The sequence below is a fragment of the Macrotis lagotis genome, chromosome X (assembly GCF_037893015.1).
Source record: "Macrotis lagotis isolate mMagLag1 chromosome X, bilby.v1.9.chrom.fasta, whole genome shotgun sequence".
Taxonomy (NCBI): domain Eukaryota; kingdom Metazoa; phylum Chordata; class Mammalia; order Peramelemorphia; family Peramelidae; genus Macrotis; species Macrotis lagotis.
In genome coordinates, this window is record NC_133666.1 from 435314865 (window position 1) to 435341710 (window position 26846).

General features: G+C 37.2%; 1 protein-coding gene across 1 annotated transcript; it reads right to left on the reverse strand.

Annotated features, from left to right (window-relative positions):
* Window positions 1–300: 300 nt before the first annotated feature.
* MCM4 (minichromosome maintenance complex component 4) lies at window positions 301–26250 on the reverse strand. The gene is made up of 17 exons (XM_074199417.1): window positions 26157–26250; window positions 25816–25922; window positions 18624–18788; window positions 17572–17735; window positions 17158–17259; window positions 16441–16536; window positions 16244–16339; window positions 15129–15267; window positions 13008–13228; window positions 12026–12146; window positions 10816–11075; window positions 8098–8463; window positions 7269–7396; window positions 5868–6075; window positions 2957–3185; window positions 1134–1267; window positions 301–607 (listed from the first exon to the last, which is right to left on the reverse strand). The coding sequence occupies exons 2-17, from the start codon at window positions 25886–25888 to the stop codon at window positions 515–517; spliced, it is 2595 nt and encodes an 864-aa protein (XP_074055518.1). The 5' UTR covers window positions 25889–25922; window positions 26157–26250; the 3' UTR covers window positions 301–514.
* Window positions 26251–26846: the final 596 nt, after the last annotated feature.

Below are 26846 nucleotides of genomic sequence, written 5' to 3' on the forward strand. Positions count from 1 at the left end.
TGACCTCTGTCTGTTTCACTTCTCTCAGTATTAATATGAGGCTCAAATAAGACATTTGTAAAGCACTTAGCAAAGTGTTTGGAACACATTAGGGGTTTAGTCAAAGTTTCTTTCCTTCTAGGGAGGCTGAGAGGTCATTTGCACTTGGGAATTGAGAAGGTTTGTTGTTCTGTGTCTTACTCTTTGGGTCCCCATTTTGGGTTTTATCAGCAGACGCTAGTTTGTCTGGCCATTTCCTTCTCTAGGTAATTAAAAAAATTTTTTCAAAACATAATTTCTAGCAGGGCCCATAAGAAAAAAAGATCAATTTCAACAGTTCAGTGTACAAAAAGGAAAACTTTTATTTAAAGCATTTCTAATGAACATATCACATTATAAAAATGAATGCCTAATTAATATTTGAAAGCCAGATTAGAGTTTAGTACTCTTAGAAATTAGCTACTGAAATCAAGTGAAACAGCTGTGTAGAAAAGTAGATCATAATAGTGCTCATTATTGCTCATATCTTATTTCTTCAGAGTAATCGAACAGTCTTTCCAGTTACTGTTAAGAAATCATCATCAGCCAAAGCGCGTAGAGCTTCTTCAAACATATCTTTAGTAATAGCCTTGGGGAAAGAAAGACAATAAATATTTTTTTTAGGTTTTTGCTAGGCAATAGGGTTAAGTGGCTTGCCCATAGGGTTAAGTGGCTTGCCCAAGGCCACAGGGCTAGGTAATTATTAAGTGCCTGAGGCCAGATTTGAACTCAGGTACTCCTGACTCCAGGGCTGGTTCTCTATCTACTGCACCACCTAGCTGCCCAATAAATATTTTCTAAATTTAAAAACATAGTCAAACCTTATACATAATTGCTAAAGTTACCCCAATTTTCCTGTTAATTTATCATCCAATAGCATTTATCTTTATAATCAAATTAACTTTAAGAATCTGGTTTACCTTTTTCTAACATTTTAAATTATTTCCATTAAACATTTTTTTAAAACTAAAGAAGCCCTTTTACTTATAGGGAATTTTTGCATTTTTAGGGATTCTCACCAAATTTATCCTTTCCTATTAAATTTTACTATGGAATATGTCTAACTTTTGAAAAAAGAAATAAATAGAAGTTCCAAACATATGCAAAACACTCACTATGTCAGATTGTCCTCGAATATCTTCAAAAAGTTGCTGGTACTTTAGAGCAGGTGTTTTGCCCTTTGATTGAATAAGCTTCTTCAAAGCCTCAGCTAACTCTTCTTTTCTTTTTCGAGATGTGGCACTCATTCCTAAAAAGAAAATTTCAACTTAAATAAATATAGAATTCTTTTAGCTGGAGAACATTTTTTTCAAGTCTTCAAGATAGGGAAAAGTTAAATGACTTGCCTAAGGTCACACAGCTAATTAGCACCTAAATTGGAACTACACGGTTAAATTTCAAGACTAATAGTCTTTTTTTTTTTTGTCTTTTTTGCAAGGCAAGGGGGTTAAGTGGCTTGCCCAAGGCCACACAGCTAGGTAATTATTAAGTGTCAGGTACTCCTGACTCTAGGGCCCTGCTTTATCCACTGCACCACCTAGCTGCCCCGACTTAACAGTCTTGAAAGGTAATTTATTTCTTGTTCCTTTATTTACAATATGACTTTTTCACCTATAGTAATTAATTACACTGTCTCTTCAAAGGTTGTCATATACTTAATGGTTAAGGATTAAGGAAAATCATTTGTAATCTTACTTAACTTCTCTAGGCATTTGTTTCACATCATTTGTAAAAGATATTATACTTCTAGCTTATCTTTCCTTTGGCTCAAAAAAATTAAAAAACTTATTTAACACTGTTCCAAGCTTATACCCCCTAGCCCCTCAACTTCTTTTGAGTTTCTGAAATTTGTGCCTGCCTGGATCCTATTCAAATGTTTTCCCTAACTTTAGAGTACTCAATCAGATAATTTAGGAAAATGAAAAGATCCATTATATCAAGGTAATTAATAGAAAAAAGGTAGAAAAACAATGGGGCAATGAATAGTACTTCCAGACCTCAAACTATATTTTAAATCAATAGTCATCAATACATTTGATATGAGTAAAAAAAATAAAGTTCCTCAAAGGAAAAGAATAAACATAGATGAATCAAAAGCTTAAAAAAAAAAAGCAAGCCCAAATTTTAATAAACCATACATTACTTAAGAAAGAATAGAAATTGCAAGGGAGGCAGTCACTAGCTAGAAAAGAGGCTTACATTATACTATATCCCACAATATATTCTAAATGGATGTAACCTTAATTTTCAATATCACACTATAAAAAAAATTAACAGAGAAACAGACCATACACTTTTCACTGCTATAGGAAAGAAACATATCATTAACTGAACAAGGGATAGAAGCAATTATATGAGAAAAGAGATGACTGATTACATGGGTGTCTATATTAAGTCTGTCACCAATACGGTTGAGTCTCTGAGAATAGAGGGTCACAAGGTCAACTAAAGACAGTTGAACCAGCCAGAGTTGGAAAAATGGAGATTAAATTCCCATACCAATCAGCATTGGAATTAGGACAATGATTGGTCATTGGACTTCTAGCCTTGGTGTAGGCTAGAATCTAATCTAAAAAACAAAACAGAACAAAACAAGACAAACAACCCCCCCCCAACTTACACAAGGCTTTCACATTACTATGGATCCTTTCCTAGAATATATTTCCTCACTCAACCTTTTCCTGTTTTCCTATGTTTAAAATGAAGTCTAAGCAATTCCTGAATACTTATGTAATTGTTTTTCAAAATATAAATGACATGTGGATTTTATGTAGTATCAATTGCCAATGCATTTGTACCTTTCTAATGCAGAAGGTACAACATTCTGTTTAACAAATATATTCCTTAAAATATCAATTTTTTAAAAACCAAGGATCAATTATTTTCCCATTTTAAAATATTGCTGATTTAAGATTTTTGTTATATCTAAATCACAAACCTGTAGTGAGGATAGATATGTCCACAATGCCAGTTCTTGGGTCAGTGGCAGATTGTTTGAGTGCCTCCCGATGGAGGCGCTTTGCCTCTTCAACATCAATTGCTTCAACTTTGTTTGAAAATCGCACTTTGGCATGAGCTTCTGACAAACGTATCAAAGACTCCAGCTGTCGGGGATATGCAGAAACCATTCCTCTGCCACTTCCGATCTTCCTCATGTCCACATATGCCTAATTTGGGGAGAATATAAAGGAAAAAATGCCTTGGTTAGACATCAACACAAATTCTTCCATGTGAATGGTGCTTTTGCCTCATCGTGGGGGTGAAAGTGGACCTGAGGGGAATGCTCTACCACACTGTTCTGGGGCAGAATGTAGTAGTTTTCAGCAACTAGTCAAGCTAAGGATGGAGAAGGGCTTATTGCCACAGTCCACCAAGGCAATCCAACAAAGAAGAAGCGGGAGGTGAGGGAGGCAGAGTCACACTTATACTTGAGCAAAGTAAATTTGACAGCTGAGTGAAGGATGGGGGATTGGAGTGGGGATACACTTGAGGTGTTCAGGCCTGGGCTAGGATGCTGATAGTGGTTTACTTTGGTATAATACTTGGCAATAATATTTGGATGGGTGGGGGCATGGTGGGGAGGGGGAAGAAGGGGGGCTGGGTGAGAGAATGAAAGAATGACACCTAGGTTTCAAGGCTGGGAGGGTAGTGATACCCTCAATAGCTAACAGAAAACAAAGGAGCATGGGGAAAGATAATGAGTTTCAGTTTGGACATGTTGAGTTAAAGACATCTATAAGACAATTCAGTTTGAGAGATATCCCAAAGGCAGTTGGAGATGACATTTGGGAGGTTGGGAAAGGAATTGGATCAATAGAGAAGCATCAATGTAGGATGATAACTGAGTTCAAGGGAGCTGAGGAGTTAAGAGGAAAATTATGGCAGAAACTGGAGGACATATAATATTAGCGGACATGAGTTGGGACAAAGATGTAGCAAAGGACACTGAAGAATGGTTAGAGGGGATGAGATCAAGGATAGAATAGTGTCACAGAAACACAGAAAGAAAATACAGGTATGATTGAAAATATCACAATCTTGCAGAGGGCTGAGAATTTTTTAAAAAGCTTAAAGATTTAGCAATTAAGAAAAGGGTAATTTTGGAGAGAGTAGATTCAATTGAATGATGAGGAAGCCAGCCTGTGTAGTTATGAAGATGGTGGGAGGAAAGAAAAGTTATATAAAACGTTTTTTTGGTGATTTCAAAGGCACAAATATCATCCTATGGCAGAGTTGATGATATGATTAAAGACATCACATCCTATTTTCAATGATCTGGATATTCAATTTGGGATCAAATAAAAAGTCATATTTTTAACACCAAAATTATTCTAGTAATAACACACAGCTAGAATGGTGCTTTGTAAAAACAAAAGTTTCACCAGAATTGTACTTAAAAGCTTCTCCAGTAAAACATACTACAGCACGTATAATATACATGACTTTCAAGAACCCAGGGTTATCATCATGCCATAGTAAGGCACAAAGATTATAAATTTAAAGAATAAAATTTTGAGTTGAACCAAAGGGCAATGGAGAAGCATATGGTAGAATGACTACTGGCAAAGGAAATGGCAAACCACTCCAGTATCTTTGCCAAGAAAATCTCATGTGTTAAGAGTCAGACACAAATGAACAACAACGGTAGACATAAAGAGGGCACAGGCCATCACCAACAAGTTCTTACATGTGATAAGAGCAAAAGAGGTATACATTCAGGACATGAAAATTTGAAAAAGTGAAGCTGGTTATATAGCAAAAACAAGATTAACAGACAGATAACCTAAATGGTTCCTGGACCCAAGACAATGTTAAACAAACAAAAAGCAGAGTACACTTTCCAGTATGTTGGTTGGATCTCCTAGGAAAAATTTGTGGGGAAATTAATTTTGTTAGTGTCTACATTTGGTTATACATTCAACAGTAGAGTTGTAAAGTCTCTACATTAGACTTTGCTGCTCCACAGCCCCATTTTCCTGCCTCCTTTTTTGCATGTTCTTCTTCTGACAACCTGACCCTGCCCACAATTAGACTGTAAATTCCTTGAGAGCAGGGACTGGTGGTTTAATCATTAGTATTCCAGGCATTTAATTCCCTCACCCTTCAGTGGATTACTAATGTCCAACTCAAATGTCTCTAGAAAGCTCTGCTCTTACTCACACTTCTCCTGGTGCTCATTTTGTTATATATTTTTCATTACATCTCATATACCTTTTACTTTATCACAAATGCCATGATGGCAGAGACTAGGTCTTATTTTAACATTTGTATCTTACCACCAAAAAAATATCGAATAGGTCCTTACTACTCTTAGAATAAAATCCTACTTACTCATTTTATAGATGAAGAAATGGAGGGTCAGTGTAGTTAAATGACTTTTGCCAGGAGAGTGAGTGGCAGAGCTGCCCTGAGTAGGGCAGCTGGGTGGTGCAGTGAATAGAGCACCAGCCCTGAAGTCAGGAGGACCTGGGTTCAAATCTGGTCTCAGACACTTGGTACTTAGTAGTTGTGGACTAAGTGACTTGGGGCAAGTCACTTAACCCTGATAGCCTTGCATCCTAAGCCATCATGTCATTTTGATTCATATCTGGCCACTGGACCCAGATGAGTCTGGGTAGCCCCCCCAATCCAATTCACTTGCTTGTCATGAATTCACCTCCCTGATGTTCATTTCTTTGAAAATGAAAAAAAAAACATTTGATCTTCTGAGTTCAAATCCTGTGTTCCTATCACCCCCAAGACATGCTTTTGTGACATTCTACTTGGTATTCTAACTCATTGAGTGCTTAAGCAAACAAGAACCAATAAACCTCCAAAAAAAGACTCCAAAAAAAAAATCAATATATTACCTCGATTAAAGCCTGGCTTGCTTCTTCGCTTAGTCTAGGAGTAATAGAGCTGTGAGCATATGCAATGTAGTCCTTCAGGACCGCCATATCCATGAATTCCTCTTCTATTTGTGCCTCACTCTGATAGTACAGAGAGACCAAATGGTGGGCAAGACGTCGGTCATAAGCTTCATCTTGAGGGTCCAACATGAGAAAAATCAAATCAAATCTAAAGAGGGTTGAACAAAAATATCTATTGGCTTCTTTTGTTCATCAACACCCACCAATGGGAAGATGCTTTTATTTATTTTTTTTGCAAGGCAATGGGGTTAAGTGGCTTGCCCATGGTCACACAGCTAGGTAATTATTAAGTGTCTGAGTCCAGTTTTGAACTTGAATCCTCCTGACTCCAGGGTCGGTGCTCTATCCACTGCACTACCTACATTCTTGTTCTTAATTTGTTTTAGGCAAGCCTATTTAAATTGGTTGTGGTGTCCTAAATTTCAGATTCAAGAAATTCTGAATAATTACCTAGCATGGCCTTGGGCAAGCCACTTAACCCCATTGCCTTGCAAGAAAAAAAAAAAAAGAAATTCTGATTAGTCAATCCTGCAACAGAGTTAGGAAAGTAAACTTTCCCCTGGAATGACATCTTACTATACTACAAACAAAAAAAGATTTAGCTAACCTCACACACATTTATATAAAAACTTACAAGAATGTGTTTAATGTTTTTAAAAATGTTTATTTTTCTCTCTCCTGCTCCACCATCCCCTTGTAAGGGAAGAAAAACAAAACCCTTGCAACAAATATGCTTAGTTAAGTAAAACAAATTCCAGTGTCAAGCCAAACAAATTTCTATCATGTTCAAAAATGGATTCTTCTGCCTTCTCTCTTTAGGTGGATAGCATAAGCAAATATGTTCAATTGGCAAAACAAAAACCTACTTATTATCTAAAGTCATCTGTTAATTATGTAAATTCTTTTGGTTGGTAGTATTCGAGAGAAATGTAGGCTTTAGAAATATTTAATCTAGAGCATAATTATATTTTAGGAAGTCCTAAAATTATTTTAAGACCAATGGAGGGGCAGCTAGGTGGCACAGTAGATAGAGCACCAGCCCTGGAGTCAGGAGTACCTGAGTTCAAATCTGGCCTCAGACACTTAATAAAGACCAATGGAGAAATGTAAGATAAAAGGATTTAGCAGTCTTAGAAGCAGTGTATTATATATAGCATAGTTTCTAGCTTATAAACATTTTTTATTTATTTAAGGCAATGGGGTTAAATGATTTGCCCAAGGTCACACAGCTAGGCAATTGTTAAGTGTCTGAGAATGGATTTGAACTCAGTTCCTCCTGACTCCAGGGCTCTAGCCACTGTGCCACCTACTGCCCCACATTATAAACATTTTTGACAATACCTTGATAATAAGGTATGGGGAAGTTGAATATTTTCAATGGTAGTTTTCTTAGGATTCCATTGGGATTCTATGGGATTAGCTGCTGCTAAGATAGAAGTTCGAGCATTCAGCTGACAAATAATTCCAGCCTGAAAAAAAGAAAAGTATGTGAGTAATAGTTTTCTTTATCAAGCTGTCTTCAGGACCCATCACAAGTACAGACTTTTAGGTGGCAGAACCCTGTTTTCTAAAAAAAGGTGGCAATACAGTAAATAAACAAGAAAATTCTACCAGACGTTCAGAAATTTGCTAAACCAAATACATTTGGAAGTGTTAAAAGTTTCATCCCCTGATCAACCTTGAAGGACTAGCTCATTCCATCAGTGCCAACAAGCCGGAACAATTTTAGGCTGTCTGCAAAGGAGAGTGCCGTCTGTATCCAGATAAGGAGATGTGGAGTTTGAACAAAGTTCAAGGACTATTCCCTTTAATTTAGGAAAAAACATATTTTATTGTTCTTGTCTCTTCTTTAAGGATATGATTTCTCTCTCATCACACTCAATTTGGATCAAGGTACAACATGGAAACAAAGTAAAGACCGACAGATTGCTTTCTGTGGGGGGGGGAAGTAAGATTGGGGGGAAAATTGTAAAACTCAAATATCTTTAATAAAAATAAATTAAAAAAAAGAAGTTTCATCCCAAAACATCTGAAATGTAAAACTACAGCATTCATAACTATTTTCTGATTAAAGTCAAATGGAAAAATTCTGCCCAGAGACATTAATTTCATATATGTAATAATTTACCTTCCCTACTGTATGAATTTCAGCAGACAATGGAAGCCCTACCTTAGCAATTGAGAGAGTCTGTTGTTCCATTACTTCATGAAGTACTGATCTTGTACTTTCATTCATCTTGTCAAATTCATCAATACAGCAAACACCATTGTCACTCAAGACCAGAGCACCTGTTTGTAAGACCAACTGCCTTGTTTCTGGGTCTTTCATTACATATGCAGTAAGACCAACTGCACTAGAACCTTTCCCAGAGGTGTACTGTCCTCGGGGAACAAGGTTGTAGACATATTGTAGCAGCTGGGATTTACTGGTCCCAGGATCCCCACACAGAAGAATATTGATCTCAGCACGGAATTTGCCCCTTCCAGTGTGACTAAAATCCTTTCTTGTTCCACCAAACAGCTGAAGCAAAATACCCTAGAAAGAATGAATGAGAATAACTTAAATTGAGATTTAAATGAAGTACTAGGTTAAATTTTATTATTTTCCTAAATTCATTAAAAAAGATTCAATTACAAATTCTACCTTTCATGCATAAGAAGGCAAGAAAAACAACAACAAAAAATCTGCTTAAGTCTACATGCTAATTCCACCAGTTCTCTCTGGAGGTTAGGCAGCATGTTTCATCATGAGATCTTTGAAATTATGGACAGTCATTGTGTTAATAAGAGTTCATAACTCTGTAATAGTTAAGTATAAACTGTTCTAGTTCTGCTCACTTTACTTTGCATTGGGGTTCATATAAGTCTACCCAGATTTTTCTGAAATTATCAGCTTCATTTCTTACGCACAATATTGTTCCAATGGCATTCATACTGATAACCTGTTTAATCATTCCCCAAATGATGGACATTACCCCAGTTTCCAATTTTTGCCACCACAGAAAGAGCTATATTATTATTATTATTATTATTGTTATTATTATTATTATTATTATTTTTATATCTGGGTCTTTCTCCTCTTTATCTTTGTGGTATAGGTCTGATAGCAGTTATTACTAGATCAAAAGGTATGTAGAGTGTAATAATTCTTTGGGGTATAGTTCCAAATTATTCTGCAGAATGGTTGGAAGAGTTTACAACTCCAAAAGTGAATTAATGTATCTGTTCTTCCATATTCCCTCCAATATTTGTCATCTTATACAATCTAATGGGTGTAAAGTGGTAAATTCAGTTCTTTTAATTTGCATTTTTATTATTAGTGATTTAAAGCATTTTTAATGTTGCTATTCACTCCTTAGATTTTTCATCTGAAAATGGTCTATTCCTATCCTTTGATCATTTGTCAATGGGAGATGGTTATAAATGTTTCAGATCCCTATCTATCTTAGAAATGAGAACTTTATCAGAAACTTGCTACAAAGATTTCTTGCCCTAATTTCTTGCCTTTCTTCTCTTTTATATAACTAAAATAATCCATTTAACCTGCGAGTCTCTCTTATTTCTTGTTTGGTTATGAACTATTTCCCTTAATCTAATAGATAATTTGCTTTTATCACCCTATTAGTTTAAATCATGTACACATTTTAAATTTATCTTGGACTATGTTGTCAAATGTTGGACTAAAGACAAGTCTCTGACAGACTACAATTTTTCCAATATTTTTTGTCAAATGGTTAGTTTTTGATTCAACAGTTGAAATCTTTGGATTTTAAGCTACTATGGTTCATTTGTTCCTGTAAATTGTGTACCTTATTTTTTCCCCCCTTGATCAACATTTATTTCTTACTCAGTACCAAAATTTTTTTTTTTTGGCAAGACAATGGGGTTTAATGACTTTCCCAAGGCCAGACAGCTAGGCGATTATCAAGTGTCTGATACCAAATTTGAACTCAGGTCCTCCTGACTCCAGGGCCTGTACTCTATCTACTATGCCACCTGGCTGTCCCACAAAATGTTTTGACAATTAGAGCTTTGTTGTGAAATTTGAGATTTGTTGGTCCTCCCTCCTTTTTTAAATTTCTGTGATATTCTTGACCTTTTGTTTTCCAGATGAATTTTGTTATTGTTTGTTCTATTTCTAAAAAGTAATTCCTTCATAGTTTACTAGTATAGTGTGGAATAAGTAATTTGGATAATAGTGACTGAGTCTACCCCTGAACAATTAATAATTCTCCAGTTATTTTAATCAACATTTATTATAGGTAAATTTGTAACTGTATTCATCATATAGAAACCATCTCAATTTAAAGGTAATAAAGATTCAAGGAAAAAGCAAGGTTAGCATCAGTAACACAACAGACTAACACATCATTTTTGTGTGTGTGAAGATTAGATTTCTGCTTGTGAGCATGAGAAAAAAAACAATCTTATAGGTGTTTTCTGCTGTTTTCTAAGTATTTTGCTAAATTTCAGGGATGGTTAGCTTTTACCTCACACACAAAAAAACTGCAGACTATTTCTCATTAAAACCTTGATAAATTAGTAATTTTGTAGCTCATACACTTGAGGCAGGTAGGTAGGTAGCATACTTGACAGAGTCCTAGACTTGACTTCAAATCTAGCTTAGGATATTTGACATTTACTAGCTGTGTAGCTGTGTGTATCTGGGCAGGTTATCTTACCTCTCCGACTAAGTTTCCTCATCTCTAAAATGGGTTGTTTGGTTGTTTTTTTTTGTAAGAATGGGTTCTTTTTAAAAACAAAACAACACACTATCTTTCCTGAATTATTGTATCAATATTATATTATCTGTCATGCATTATGCAAGCCTGAAAGCACTATTTAGTATCTATTACTATCATTATTATGATATAAAGTTCCTATATACCTTTTTGATATCTTCATGTTCATAAATGCTTGGAGCCAAGGCTGAAGAAAGTCTCTCATAAATGTCTGGTTTCCTGGAAAGCTCCTTCAGCATTTCCACACGATTTTCTGAAAAAAGTTTCTGTTCAGCTTCTTCATCAAGACCGTGTAGACGTTTGGCATCAGTCTTACGATAGTGAATGACGTCAATGTGGGTCTTATAGACAGATTTGACATTGCTCATTCTTGGATTGACTCGAACAGGAACAGCTCTATAAATCCCTGGAGGAAAGCATATAGAACATTAACATGTTTTCCCTTGACCTACAACCCTCTTCCCTCAATATATATATACTGGAAGAGACAGAATGTACTGTGTGTTTTTGGCAGATTATTTAAGTCCCAATTAAAAAGGGAGTCCATGTGTTTTAAGATGAAAACATCAACACCTTTTTTTCTTCTTTCACTTAACTACCTATAACACAATTCTCATGCTTAGTCTTCCTGAAGTAAATATAAGCTGACAGCCTTGTACATTGAGTCCAGGAGAACCAAGGATGAGAATGATATTGCAGACAGTTAAGTGATGGCAAGATGCCATCTGAGGTTTCTGGTTCATTTCAAATGCTCCTCCCTGGACCAACAGTATAGTTAGAGCTGCCAAGATCCCTCTCTTTCCCTCCCACTCCCCTCATATGTCAATGTCATTGTGGTATTTTATTGGCTATACTAATAATGAGGTTTTTTTCCTTTTATCTCCCCACAAAAACATCAGTGTAAAGAACAAAAGAACACTAGTTTGGAAATCAAGAAAACTGGCCTTGTCACTAATTAGCTGTGTAATCCTAGATGAGACACTTCACTGTCTTTTCTGGAATGAGGTATCCAGAACTCATCAAAACACTCATGGACTTCATCATTTACCTTGGTTTGGACACTGCATCTATCAGTGTAGGCTAAGGTTTAGTTTTCATTGGATACTGAGCTTTGACACCATTATTTCTCCCCCCCTTTAAAAAAACAAATAGTCACACTTCTGATCTGTACAATTTTTAAAAACCCAAACCCATGTGTAGAGATTTACATTTGTTTCTATTAAATGTTCATCTTACTAGATAGGACCCACTATTCCAACTTGTTAAAACATATTCTTTGCAGATCCTCATTCTGCTTTTCCATTTAAGACTTGATATTTTACTGGTTGTCATAGTCCAAAAATACATCCCTCTTACCTGTAACATTCACCCTATCACCTGGCTGAACCTTATCAACGAGGTCATTGTGAGCAAAGAGAACCACAGTGTGAGGAGTCTGTCCTGCTGGCATATCCTCAGGAGACTCCTGCAGTTTGATCTGATAAGAGAACACTGAAAATTAATGTTAATTTAAAGCATAATGTAAATAACTATTTCTTACTTTTTTTTTTTTTTAACAAAACAATGGGATTAAATGATTTGCCCAAGATCACACAGCTAGGTAATAGTGTCTGAGGCTGCATTTGAACTCAGGTCCTTCTGACTCTGGGGCCATTGTTTTATCTACTGGACCACCTAGCTGCCCCCTATTTCTTACTCTTAACAGAAAAGACAGGAGAAAACCAAACTGTTTAAGGAAAAAACTTGGGAGACTAATTCTATAAAGTGTTATTTGAATTTAACTGTAAGTGGACCAACCCCCTCCCACCCAAAAAATTATGCATGAAAAAATATTCTGTAATCCAAATTCATATTTTCTAAAAAAAATCAACATAAGGAAAATTAAAACTTCATTAAGATTTTTTTATTGCTCTATAAGGATTACAAAATTTAAAAGTGAATCAAAATGTCAAAAACTGAAAAGAAATTTTACTGTGACAGTAAATGGAAATATATTTAACCATTAAAAAATACTACAACACTGGGAAATTAACAAGGAAAGCATTAATTCTGTTAATATTCAACACTCTTCAGAATCTTTACTCCAAGAACAAAGTACAGCTTCAGAAAAGTAATAATTCTGAGTCAAGACAACCAATCATCACTTAGGAAGATGGGGGCTGGGGGGAGGGGCAATGGGGGTCAGGCCAAAGTTAGTAAGTCAAGCTAAATTTGAGGTTTTCTGGTTGTGGGGATGAGCAGTAAAAGAAATAACAAAGGTCAGTGTCAGAGTCAATACATGCTTTGTCTGTGAGAAACTCCACATTACTATATACTGCAAGAAAAGGCTACAACATACCATCTGTTTGTCAGAAAACATGGAGCGATTGTGGATCAGGGCCATGCTGTGTTTTGTGTTACAGTGCTTGCATACGGATGGTTCAGCAATCCGGCCACGATCAATTTCAACTCTTGAGGTAAAGGCGCAAACCTGACACTGGAAAAAAGCTTCCTGCATCTCTGGAATCAACTGGGATGATCTGATTACCATGCCACTGATGGTAATTAGCTGATCAATATCTAGAATGAGGGGAAAATAGTATGTCATAGTTGAATTACTATCCTCTTCCACTCTGGGGGATTTCTGCACAAGCCTCAGGCCCAGAATGCTCTCTTCTCATACCTCCCCACCTTAGAATTTTGAATTACCTTTTGTATTGCTTTTATATATTCACATTTTATATATTCACATATATTCACATTTTATTTTTGTCTTTGGATTTATCAGTGCCTAACTCAAAGTAGGTGCTTAATAAGTGTCAAATGATACGTATAAGACTGATCCAACTTTTATCTATGAAGAACTAATTGAAAGAGAGGTAGCAAAAGACTAGGAAATACTCTTCTTAGATTCTATGTCTAAGTCCATTAAAAACAAATTATGGTATCCTAATAACCAGACTCCCTCTTGCATAATTTAGATTTAAGAAGGCCATTCCAACTTCAGAAGGACCTATCCATTTCTACTTCCCACAATGATACCTATGAAGAGATCAGGGCTTTCCAATGTCTAGGTTAGATTTTTATTTATGCTTCCATCCTTTACTCTGAATAAACTTAGTTATCCCTTCCTAAATTCAGTCTGCTTTTTCTTCTTTACACAAGATGTCTTCATTCTTCCATACAGTCTGATTACTTATCTTACCACTTATCTTCAAATTTCTTTTCTTTTTTACCTTTTTGGGAAGCAACTGAGTTAACTTACTTGCCCAAAGTCACAGCTAGGAAGTGTCTGAGGCCACATTTGAACTCAGGACCTCCTGATTCCAGAGTCAGTGCTCTAACCACTATGTCATATAGCTGCCTTGCTATATTTTACCAGCCTTCATTATCATTTCCTGACTAGTATCCCTCCAGCCACATGTACCTCCATTTATGATTCTAGCTTTATTTCTCTCTGGCTATTCAAATTCTAGCTTTCAAGGTGCACATATTAACTATCTGTTATATTAAGCTGGTCCAAGCATTCAGGAAAATCTTCCTCTGAGTGGCTATAAACATATTCACAACTTCTATATTAGTCATAAACTATCTAGGGACATCTTTTTTTTTTTGTTTGCAAGGCCATAATGGGTTTAAGTGACTTGCCCAAGGCCACACAGCTAAGTAATTATTAAGTGTCTGAGGCCAGATTTGAGCTCAGGTACTCTTGACTCCAGGGCTGGTGCTCTATCCACTGTGCAACCTAGCCGCCCCTAGGGATATCTTTTAACATTATTTTTCAGTGTTTAGATTTGTTTTGGATTTTGAACCAGGAGATTTCTGCCCCTTGCTACATATGTGACCTCTGGCAAATACAAATCCTCTTTGGATCTTTGTATCCTCATCTGGAAAATGAAGGGATTGAATCATATGACCTCCGATGGCTCAACTTTTTTTTTTTTTAAGATTTTTGCAAGGCAAACAGGGTTAAGTGGCTTGCCCAAGGCCACACAGCTAGGTAATTATTAAGTGTCTGAGACCAGATTTGAACCCAGGTACTCCTGACTCCAAGGCCGGTGCTTTATCCACTACGCCACCTAGCCACCCCAACAATTACTTCTTGAGTTATTTTCATTTGGAAAGGTTTTCTTCAGGATAGAAGTAAATAACTGTCAGCTTCCTAGAGACTAAACTTAATAGTGACAGATAATTTCAGAAACTAAACTGAAGTTCAACTTTTATGGTAATATTGAATGAGTTGTTTGAATTCACTATGGGACAGAGATAAGAAATTTAATATGCTCAATCTTACTCAAACCCTTATAAGAAATCATTTAAAAACTCAGAAAAATTTCTGGATCATCTTAGGATGAGTTTGAACCAAAATATTCTGAAAATCACCACAAAACTCAGAAAATGATAACATTATTTGATGATTTTAAGTAAAATTTCTTTTATTTTCTGTCAGGAGTACAATTTCCAATTATGAAAATGTTACCTTCTGGGTTTAGGTTTCTCATGTTCCTAGTCTTCAGTGCATTGAATGGTCGGACTTGTATCTGATGTTCTAATATAGAGTCAGGATAACGATCAAAGAAGATCTCATTGACAGCCATATCAAATGTTGGGATAACTTCCTATTACAAAATGAAAAAAAATTCAAGAGCATGAAAATATTTACATCTATTTTCAAGCAGTATACAAACCAAAACATATCAGATTAATAGGATGTATCAAATTGAGATACAATGAATGTGTGACCTTAATACTAATTTCTTCCACAGTACAAAATGAACCCCATTCATATCTTCAATGGAACTCTTGACTATGCTTTACAATAGATTCTTTGTGGTAAACATACTGATTATTTGCTCATTATACAAAAGCTCTATCTTCCTAACTATAAATTTCTCAAATGCAAAAGAGGTTCCCTCTTTTCAAATCACACATAAACACGCATATGTAAGTACACACGATATATGTTTTACTTATTTCATTCTACATTTCACTACAAGTCTAGGGCTATCTTAGAATAGCAAAGAATATGCTTTGTGAGACAATGAGTATAAAAGTTTGGTTAGAGAAAAGATAACGTGGTGGGAAATGAGGAGGAACTGGGTATATACTATTATTTCTAAGAAGTTTGTTGAAGGGAATTAGAAACATTAATAGAAATAGTAAATTAGAATAGATGGGGTCTGATATAGGCAGGCACAGTAATAGTAGCAAGATGTGATGAGGATGCAAACAAAAAAACTAAATAAAGTAACTCAAAAAACATAGCAAATTGGGGGTCATTTTGAGTTGAGGTCAATACAGCCTAAGGGAATCACTCTCCTGAGCAATAATTTATACTATAAGTACATACTCAAATTACTAAAAAGAAAATTGAAATATACATAATATGACTTAAGAACAAAATAAAATATATTAATACATTTTTGGAAAATTTCCAGGTTAAATGATTACAAAGACATTTAAAGTTCTGATGCCTTTAAAAAAACCATTTACAAAGGTATCCACCTAATTTCCTGGAAGTTCTATTAGATGTGGTCTTAATATGGATTATGTGGGAGCAAAATAAAATTTATTTTAAAATAATTTCTTTCTTACCTGTGGGTAGCAGATAAGCTGTCTGTACAAATTTTTATCAAATGATTTTAGATGTTCACAATTTACGTTTAAAAATGGTTCCCCAATAACGTTGATCTACAAGATTAAAAACGAAAGGTAAACAACTAACTATTTAAGGTAAAGCATAATATATAAAATATTTACTTGCAGAAAAAAAATAAAAAACCTTTGCTTACCTCAGCCAGTCGCTGCATGTATAAAGGCTCAGTGAGATCTATGCCTACATTTTCTTCTTCTTTGGCCAAAGGATCAATAAAACGTTGAAGAAATCGCTAGACAATAGGGAAAAATAGGAAACAAAAATTAGCCCAGTTAAAATTTGAGCAACAAGCATTCTTTAGTTATATTTTAGGCAGTGTCAATACTTTGCTCATTATAGACAATTTTTTTTTTGCACTTGAGATTTCACTAGCACAAGGAATTCTAGTGAAAAAATTTCTCTACCAATATTTGTTTTCAGACGTTGCTGGGACACTAGGAAAGAAATTAAGCGACTGATCCACATATAGTTACATAGTCATTTTTATCAGTTGTGGGTCTTGACTCAAGGACTTCCCAAGTTCCCTTCACACCACATCTGTCTCTAATTGAAGTTTCAATCATCTATGTTCTTTATAAATTAGGCATTAAAGTACAGATTAAAATGTTTGAGAAAAGCAATTAGCAACAATTCACAATCTAATTTTTAATCTCCTGAAAACCAGAAGTCTATCTCAATAATGTTAAACCTTCTGTTATTTTTCTTAGATATGAATGCCATTCAGAAATTTACAGAACTGTAGAATTTAGAGCTCAAAAGGAACCCTAATTCAATTGTTAAATATTGCCTGTTACTTTCATGTAATGCTTTTAGAGATGAAGAAGTGTCAAGATATTTAACTCAAATAGCTTACCTGAAAATGTTCTTTGCATGTAGCTACATTTACATCTGTCCCCCAAATCACAAGTTTTTGGCCAAGAGACTGTTCACTTGCTACTGTGTCTTCTGCAGCTGGCTATTAGGAAGAAAACAAATCCCTCAAATCTCTTCAGTAACAACTTAAGGCATCTTTTTGATTTTTTTCTTAAAAAAATCATTTCTTTTATACGTTTCCCAATTACAAACAAAAACACCAAGAAAAGAACAAAAAATATGCTTCAGTTTCTTGAGTTCATTAGTTCACTCTTTGGAAGTGGATAGCATGTTTCACCCTGTGTCCTTTGGAATTGTCTTGATCAGAGTAGTGAAATCTTTCAAAATTTACTGTTACAATATATGCCATCTTTTCTAAATTGACCAATGAGCAAAATAGGTTTTATATACCTACCCCATCAGAATGCAGGTCTACTTGACGACCCTTACGAGCAGATCCAAGATCAGGTCTCTGCCTCACTGGTGTTCCCCGAACACCACTCCTTGGAGTTCCTTCCACTCGTGAACTGGGAGTACCGTATGTCAAAGGTGAACTGAGATCAAATTCAAGAGGAATAGCTACAGAAATCAAAATGAGTTTTACAGTGAGAACTTGAAATGGCAGCCTTTCTAACCGGAAATTCAAGTACCATATGTTGATGGATGGTAAAAGCCCTTTGAAGATTAGGCATTTATTTTGACTTGGGCTGGTTCAGCTATTGGAAGCAATAAATATTTCCATAAAATGACCAATCACCTTTTTACTACAGAGTCTTAATCTGTCAAAATTCAGCAGTATGCTAAGATTTCCTGAAAGATTTTGGACTACAGGGTATATACATTTTGAAACTGAAGAAAAAAGGGCAAAAAACAAAAATTTTTTTCTTATTATGAGATCAAATCATGTTTTTATGTAGCTGCATAATAGCACTGCCTTCTTTTGACCAGTTTCATGATAGAATATTTTGATTAATAATTTGATTCATTAGTATTAAATACTAAATCAACATTAAGCTTTTTTAGCTTTATCAGTAAATAAAATCACTTTAAGACTTAATTTACAAGATTCCTCTTCTCAACATTCACAACAAAAAAATGAAATTAAAAGGTAAAATCAGGCAACATCAAGAGGCACAATAAATATAGCCCAGATTTTTTTTTTTTGCAAGGCAATAGGGTTAAGTGGCTTGCCCAAGGCCACACAGCTAGGTAATTATTAAGTTCTCTTTTCCACCATCTTGGAAAGAGCAAATACATCCAGTTTTCTGCACTAAACTCCTCTGCTGTTGATGGAAAAGGAATGAAATCAGAAATGTGTGATGCCATGAAGTATCTAGTAGGTACCTTAATATTTTTTAAGACTAACTACTTCAAATACTGATAAACTAGAACTAACTGCTGAGTCATTTCCAGAATGACCCTCCTGCAGCTTAGGCTAAGATGCAATTAATTCCTTGAGGAAGTCACCTGAAGAACGAAACGGTGGTGGGCTGGAGAACAATACATCCTGGGTAGCAGGGCTCTGTAAATCAGCCCCAGGTGAGGTGGGCATCGGCTGCAGCTCTCCTGTGGATGTGGAATCTTCCCTCCGGCGCCTCTGAGATGGAGAAGACTTGGCATTCTCGCTGCGAGCTTTCAAACAAAACAAGATATGTAAAATGACTTTTCATTTTTAAGTTTGTTCTCATCTACCTATATCATGGAATAGAATAGTTTGGCAACTCTAAAGTGCAGACAAGGTACAAAGATATGTCTCTGTAGAAGTGGGTAAGATCTGCTTTTAAAATGTAAGTTTTGGTCAAGATCCTAGGATTTTTATAACTGGGGGAAATCTTCATTAAAGATTACAACCATGCAACAAGGGTTCCTGTGTCTTGGCTTCTGCCTGGTCATGCGCTATGCCAAAGACATTCTCCTGATCTGACAGAATTCCTAGTTTTCTTTACTTTAGAACTCTGCTTAAGAGGCACTTCCTGCAGGAGACCCTCCCCATCCCTGACATCTCATTTGTCCCTGAAATCCCTCCATTTCCCTTGATCTACTGTAAAACTGCCTTCCATTTACTGTTTGTCTTCTATATGCCACTCTAGGAATGTTTACATTCTGTTAGAATGTAAGCATGAATACAACTACTAGGTCTATATCTTGAAAGAAATCATGAAAAAAGGGTAAAAACATCATTATATGAAATATTCATAGCAGCCCTGTTTGTGATGGAAAAGAATTGGAAATTGAGTGAATGTCCATCAATTGGGGAATGGCTTAAACTGTGGTATATGTATGTCATGGAACACTATTGTTCTATTAGAAACCAGGAGGGATGGAATTCAGGGAAGCCTGAAGGGATTTACATGAACTGATGCTGAGTGAGATGAGCAGAACCAGGAAAACACTGTACACCCTAACAACAACATGGGGGCGATGATCAACCTTGATGGACTTGCTCATTCCATCAGTCCAATCAGGAACAATTCTGAGGTATCTGTAATGGAGAATACCATCTGTATCCAGCGAAAGAATTATGGCATATGAACAAAGACCGAAGACTCTTATCATATTATGTAATTTTGCTATTTCTTGTACTTTATTTTTTTTCTTAAGGACATGATTTCTCTCCCAACACATTCAATTTAGATCATATACCATGGAAACAATGTAAAGACTAACAGACTGCCTTCTGTGGGGAGTGGGAAACAAGATTAGGGGAAAAATTGTAAAATTAAAAAATAATGTAAAAGACATGTAGTTTCCTTGGAGACAATGACTGTTTTTGCTTTTTTTTTTGTAACCCCAGATTTTAGAAGGGTGTCTGTGGCTCATGTTGAGTTCCTAATAAATACCTATGAATTTATGTATTTATCCTACATATGCTTGTAGAGGTATCTCTAGAGAGCAGCTGGGTTTTTTTTCCCTGTATCGCTAGTGTCTAGCAACACAGTACACAGTATTACTATCGATTCAACTTTTGGCGTCAGTGCAGGGTTGCTGGAGGCTGAATGATGCAGCTCAGAACCACTGAAGTAGAAGAAAGGTCTGATCTGAAACCTTCTGGACTTCAGAGCCCAATAACTGCATTCAGCAGAGAACTCCATCCCTCTAAAATAACTAGGCAAGTAACCAGAGTATGGCATTTCATTTACTTATTTGAACTCCAGTTCTCCTGCCTCCAGGGTCGCTCTACCATCCAAGCCACCTAGCTGCCCCCTATTTATTTATTTTTTTAAATTTATTTTTATTACAGATATTATTTGAGTTTTACAATTTTCTCCCAATTTTGCTTCCCCTCCACAGAAAGCACTCTGTCAGTCTTTGTTTCCATGTTGTACCTTGATCCAAATTGGGTGTGATGAGAGAGAAATCATATACTTAAAGAGAAGTCTAAGAGGTAACAAGATCAGACAATAAAGCTATGTTTTTTTTCTAAATTAAAGGGGATAGTCCTTGCACTTTGTTCAAACTCCCCTATTTATTTTTAATTGACAAATTTTCTATTGCTATTCTCCCTTATGAGCATTTCATTGAGAGCTCTTCAACGTAAGCAATAATTAGATAAGCCATGGGATTCTAATATGGAGCTTCTGGTCTTGCATGAAGTCCTGACTGCTGGTCCTAAGAGCACATGGCCTTGTGCTTTGCAGAGCTTCAGGGTTGTATCCGGCTGTCTTCAGGGCATTTCTTCCCACATATCCGGCCTCATGGATCCTCCATTGAGAGGATCTTCTCACATAAATCTACTCTTTATTCTGACTGGCACTGATGGTCACTTATTCTCCCATTTTAAAAATTATTCGTGTTATCTTTGGATATGAGCAGAGAGAAAAATCTGTTTCGGGATCCTGTGCATTTTCTGTCACTGCCAGCACTCTGAAACCACTTCCTGGTTACTAAGAGCTGCACTCCCCTCGAGTGGGCTCTTGAACTCCCTGCAGCTCCAGAGCCCACCACCCTCCATTCACTCAGAAGCCATCTCCCTACTCTCCCACCTGTTGGAACACAATTCAACAAGCATTTATCAAAAGCTAGGCATATGCTGGAATTCAAAGAGAAAAAAAAGAAACAAGAACAGCCAACTATCCTGTGTCATCAGACTTCAGAGTATATGGTTCCCCCAAGTGTGGGCAGCATCTCCCTCCTCACCCTCAAGAAGATCCTGTCCTGGGATCTCACTTCTCTTTTGTTCTTATTCTGTCTGTTGTTGAGTTACTCTAGACAGATGACTCCCAAATCTACACATCCAGGTCTAACTCTCTCCGGAACTTCTGTGCAACTTGAATGCAGTATAACCATAAGAGAACAGGGTCTATCCTCCAGACCCTTTCTTTCTCCAGCCTTCCTTTCATCTGTGGAGGGCATCCCATCCTTCTAGTCACCCAAAACTACAATCGTGGAGTCTTCCTCAGTGGTGTAGTGGACAGAGGGAAGGCCTTGGACATTTGATAGTTGTATGTTCCTGGGCAAGTCACTTCACCCCATTTGCCTGTTTTCTCAACTGCAAAAATGGGGACAATATTAGTCTACTTCCATGAATGTAACACAATGCTAGGGCAGGATAGGTAGGCCCTTAATGCTTCCCCTCTTCCCCAATCTTTCATAGTGCTACTAACAATGAATCCTTTTTATGGATAGCTCTGGTCACATCAGATCTCCTTTCAGAGCCTCAGTGGTCCCCAGTGCTCTGCAAAGTCTGGCACATAGTGGGTACTTAATGTCTGGTTTCTTTGCATGGAATTCAAGCCCTGCTAAGAAGTACCACCCACCATTTCCAGGCTTATGACCTAATACTTCCTTCCATATACACCAGACATGGACAGGCAAGTGATAAAAGGCTTGGTCTCCTCGGGGATCTTGCTTCCTGTGAGTCTCCACTTCTCCATAGAATGGAGATGACGGCTTCTGACCCTGGCTGTGCCACCCTGCCCCAGTCAAGCCCCAGGGGCCCAAGATGGGCTTTAAACAGTCTCCCCTTGACTTTAGGAACAAATGATGATCTCATAAAATGACTCTGTGACCTTGGACAGGTCACTTAACCCTGGCTGTCTTGCGTCCAGAGCCATATCAAGTTGTCTTGATTCACCTACGGCCACTGGATCAGATGGCTCCAGAGGAGAAAGTGAAGGAAGTGAGGCTGGTGACTTAGCCCAGCATCCCCTTAACTAAAATCCAATTCACATGCTTGTCATGGTATCACCTCCCTGATGTCATGGTCTTCTTTGAGAATGAAGAACAATTGTCATCATCAATTCCCTTTGTCAGTCAAATCATAGGTCTAGTCCCTATACAGTGCATTACAACAAGTTTGATGGTGTTGCTTCCCCTCTCAAATTCTGCGGTTATTACCCCTTCAGTCAAAAAAATATAATAGGCACTTTAAATTCTTTGCAGCATAACTCAAATCAAATTCTTATGCTTAATTTTCCTTTATGATGCTTAGGTTCCAGCCAAAAGGGCCTCCTTGTTGATCCTCACAAACTAACTCCCATTTCTGTTTCTATGTCACAGGTCCTGCCCCCATTAGTCTTTTTTTTTTTAGGTTTTTTTGCAAGGCAAATGGGGTTAAGTGGCTTGCCCAAGGCCACACAGCTAGGTAATTATCAAGTGTCTGAGACCGGATTTGAACCCAGGTACTCCTGACTCCAGGGCTGGTGCTTTATCCACTGCACCACCTAGCCACCTCCCCACCCCATGAGTCTTTATTATAATTCTTCAAAGGTCAATTCACAAGTTACCTACTTCATGAGGAATACCCTCCACCCCCCCATTGTTGTATCCATGTAGTCTCTTCATATGGGATCTAAGCTATCTGAGGGTCAGAGATCATTTTATTTTTGTCTTTAAACAAAAGGTCTTGTATAGTGCCTGATAATATCATATGTGTTTTCTCAGGTCCCTTCCCAACATACCTAATGGTTTCCTGGTTTTCTCCCTTTCCTCACAGTATTATCTCAGTCCAGCACTCTCTCTTCCCTTCTATCTATTGATTTCTGACCATCTTTTTAAGCCCTCCTCCTCCACAAAGACTTTCCCTGATTTCCTCCTTTGGTAAATGTTCTTGATCTAGAGTCATGTTCTAATAAGTCAAGATCAATATAATTGGTTTTTGTTGACACTGTCAATATTCTATTTTATGCAGTTAAAAAGACTGAAACTCTTGCCTTAGGATTTCACACAGTACTTTCCTTGGCCTTCCCTTATGCAGTTACCACTGTTATAACAACTCTAGCCTTATTTATTTGTCAACTAATATAAAAAATTAATTATCAGGAAAATGTTTTCTCTAGTACATTTCAAGCTATTCCTGATAACTGAATTTCATTAGAATTTCCTTTTTGTTTAGTTTAATGAATTTTAAAGGTTCCATAGCTTCCATTAGATTCAAAGGGGTCAAAGTCCCAAAAAATGTTGTTAACACTCCTGCCTTGGGACCTACAAGTATCTTTGTCTTTTTCTTTCCTTTTTTTTTGACACAGAATCTCATTTTAACATTTTCCCCTCAAATACATGTAAAGAAAATTTAAAACATTTTTTATAATTGTTATAATATCAAGTTTGAAATTCCCACCTACAGTATAGAGTATATACATTCTATGCTATAGACTTTACACATTCAGGCATGTAGTCATTTCACATTAGCCAGGATGAAAAAGAAAATGCAGCAAAATAAAAGAACAAAGTTTAAAAAAATAGTATGTTGTAATCTGCATTCAGATACCATCAATTCTTTTTCTGGAGGTGAATAGCATTCTTCATCATGAGTTCTCTGTAACTGTCTTTGATCACTGTTCTGTTGAGAATAGCCAAGTCGATCATTTCACTTAGTATAATAATCCACCACAATCATATACTTGTCCAGCTATTCCTCAGTTGCTGGGTAGTCCCTCAATTTCCAAGTCTGTTACAATTAAAAGAGGTGCTATAAATATTTAACATAGGTCTTTCTTTTTTCCATTCTCTGGGGTACAGATCTAGTAGTGGCATTTTTGTCAAAGGGTGTACACAATTTTATAGGCCTCTGGGCATAGTCCAAACTATTTTCCAGTTCACAACTCCACCAAAACTGCATTAGGGTTCCAATTTTTCCACACCATCTCCAACATTCATGTTTTCCTTTTCTGTCCTATTAGTTGATCTGAGGCTAGGTGTGAAGTGGTACCTCAGAGTTGTTTTAATTTGCATTTCTCTAATCAACAGTGATTTAACATTATAGATGGCTTTTTTTTTCTTAAAACTGGCAATTTTAGAATTTGGAAATTTAGATCAACAATTGGGAAATGGCTGGACCAAATGTTGCATAGGATTTGTGATGTAATATTTGCAGTTCAGTCATTTTCAATTGTTTAATTCTTTAAGACCCTTTAAGTCTTCCTGATTCCAGGCCTGATAATCTATCAATTTAGCTACCTAACTACTCAAAAGAACATTCCTCTGTTAGAAGCTGATAGCCACTGCCCTTAGAAACTAATCTGTGATGGACTACTATTGTGCTCTTAAGAAATAAGTGAAATGATCAGAAGTAGGAGAACTTTGTACATGGTAACATTATAAGATGTTTCATTTGTGTATATATGCATATATATGAGGAAAGATTTAGCTATTTTGAACAATACAACTATGCAAGATGATTCCAAATGACTAATGCTATCCACCTCCTGAGAAAGAATTATTGGTGTCGGAATGCAGATCAAAGTATACTTAAAATATCCTTTATTTTTCTTAACTTTTTTGGTTTGCATTTCCTTTTGTGAGGTGGTTATTCCGGAAATAGGTTTTGCATGACTGCGCTGAGTATAATCTACATCTTATTCCTTGCCTTCTCAAGGAGGGGAAGGAGAGAATTTGGAAGTCAAAATTTCTAACAAATGGTTTTTACATGTAATTGGAAAAATATACACTATTTTTTGTGCTAATGTAATTGAGAAAAATAAAAATTAAATGTAAAAATACTAGAAAATTAGTTGTATTTAAGCCCAAGGATGAGTATGGAAAGTTTTAGGTTTACCCGGGCTCCTGCCAAAAAAAAGCAAATCTGAATATTAAATTGAATTTTATCTTCCAACTAACATAAGCATATTTTTCTCTTCGAGTCTGACCACCGAGCTCTGGCAAACAGCAGGCATATAAAGAAAACTAAAACTGAACTGAAAACTAATTCTTGTCTTGAGGCTGCTCCTCTCGGCAGTTAGGACCCGCTATGGACAATGCTGTCCACCTCCGGAGGAAGAAAACCAAAGCAAAGAATCTGAAAGAACGCTAGATTCACTTTTTGAAAGTTTCTCTTCTATTTTTCTTTCCAATCTCACGGTAGTCTTCCTTTTTTCCCTTAATTCTAATTCCTCATACTGAAAATGATCTGTAAACATATTAAACACAATTTTATGTTACTTAAAAAATTATGCTACTTAACATTTGTTACTTAAAAAACGAGCCCATTCATGGAGATGAATGTTGAGAAACTTGGATAACACGTAATTGGAAGAATATAATAAAGCGTCAATTGGGGAAGAAGGCTAATTGTTGCATTTAATGAAAGACAACGGCCCAGTCTGCAACGTCCGCGTCTACAGGGGACCTTGCAAGAAGAACAACCCCCGGACCAGGGCTCCGAAAGGCGGCGCCGGGGGCCCGAAGCCGGCGGTGGGGGAGGGGCACGGCCCGGACTCACGCGTGGAAGGGTTGCTGGCCCGGCCACGCCGGCTGCTTCTGCGGCTTGGGGTCGAGGCGGGAGACGAGGACATGACGGAGAGTGGCCGCGCTCGCACGGGGCTTCACCTGTCGTGGGGAAGGAGGCCGGGTCAGAGCTCGGAGGCCGCCGGGGAGGGCACCCTCCGGGGAGGGCACCCGCCGGGAGGGCACCCGCGCCACCCCGCCCCGCCGCGGGAAAGCCGCACGCTCCGCCGGCCCCGCAAGTAGCCCGCTTTTCGCTCCAAAAGTTTCCAAATTACTTTTGCAAGACTACAAGCACAACCCGACGGCCACACTCACGCGGCGGGGGGGGGGTCTTACCTGATGGAAGAAGACCCCAGCACCTGGGACAATATTTCGCGGGAAACTACGGCCCCACCCCTCAGGATTCCCGCCAATCCTCGGTGTCATCCTTCGTATAAACGTACGTCCGGGAAGTACCACTGAGCGCAAGAATAGGGGAAATTAATTTGCCTCCTCTCGCAACCAGTAGGAGATCGAAAGGAAACAATGGCAAAATTCCCTCTTTCTTACAGTTCAGATGGTTTCAACCCCATTTGACCCCCGTTTCGCGGGAATACTATCCACTCAGAGCACACCATTCTCCTAGGAGGGGTTGCATTTTTATTTTATGCCCGTACGAATTCGTTCACTTAAATTTAGGGAAGCATTTTTTTTGGGAGAAAAAGCTTTATAGAATGAAATTATTTTTGGTTTCCAATTTCTGTCTAAAAAAAATGAACAGATTTAGATCCAGCTCCACAATCCTCCACAAGTACCCAATGGTTGAGTCCAACATTGCTCTCTGGGATTCAGTTTCGCTCTCGGCGAGGATCGTACCACTGCGTTGTGTTGCTTAAGATTGTCATTCTCAACAAAACACGTGCCGCTCACCTTGCTAATCTTTCTGCACTCTCCATTTTAGTTGACAATTTCATCTGACTCCCTTGATCACGCTCCCGGCGTTCCCCTTCCCAACTTGGTTATTTCCTGTCCCCCCGCTCTCGGGAG

What these genes read in the sequence shown, in the direction of transcription:
- MCM4 (XM_074199417.1), bottom strand. Translation starts at nt 25,888, where the DNA reads ATGTCCTCGTCTCCCGCCTCGACCCCAAGCCGCAGAAGCAGCCGGCGT. An exon ending in CATGCAAAGAACATTTTCAG is followed by an intron (nt 16,537 to 17,157) that starts GTAAGCTATTTG and finishes CCTATTGTCTAG; the next exon opens with CGATTTCTTCAACGTTTTAT. An exon ending in AGACTCTCTCAATTGCTAAG is followed by an intron (nt 7,397 to 8,097) that starts GTAGGGCTTCCA and finishes TCTTTTTTTCAG; the next exon opens with GCTGGAATTATTTGTCAGCT.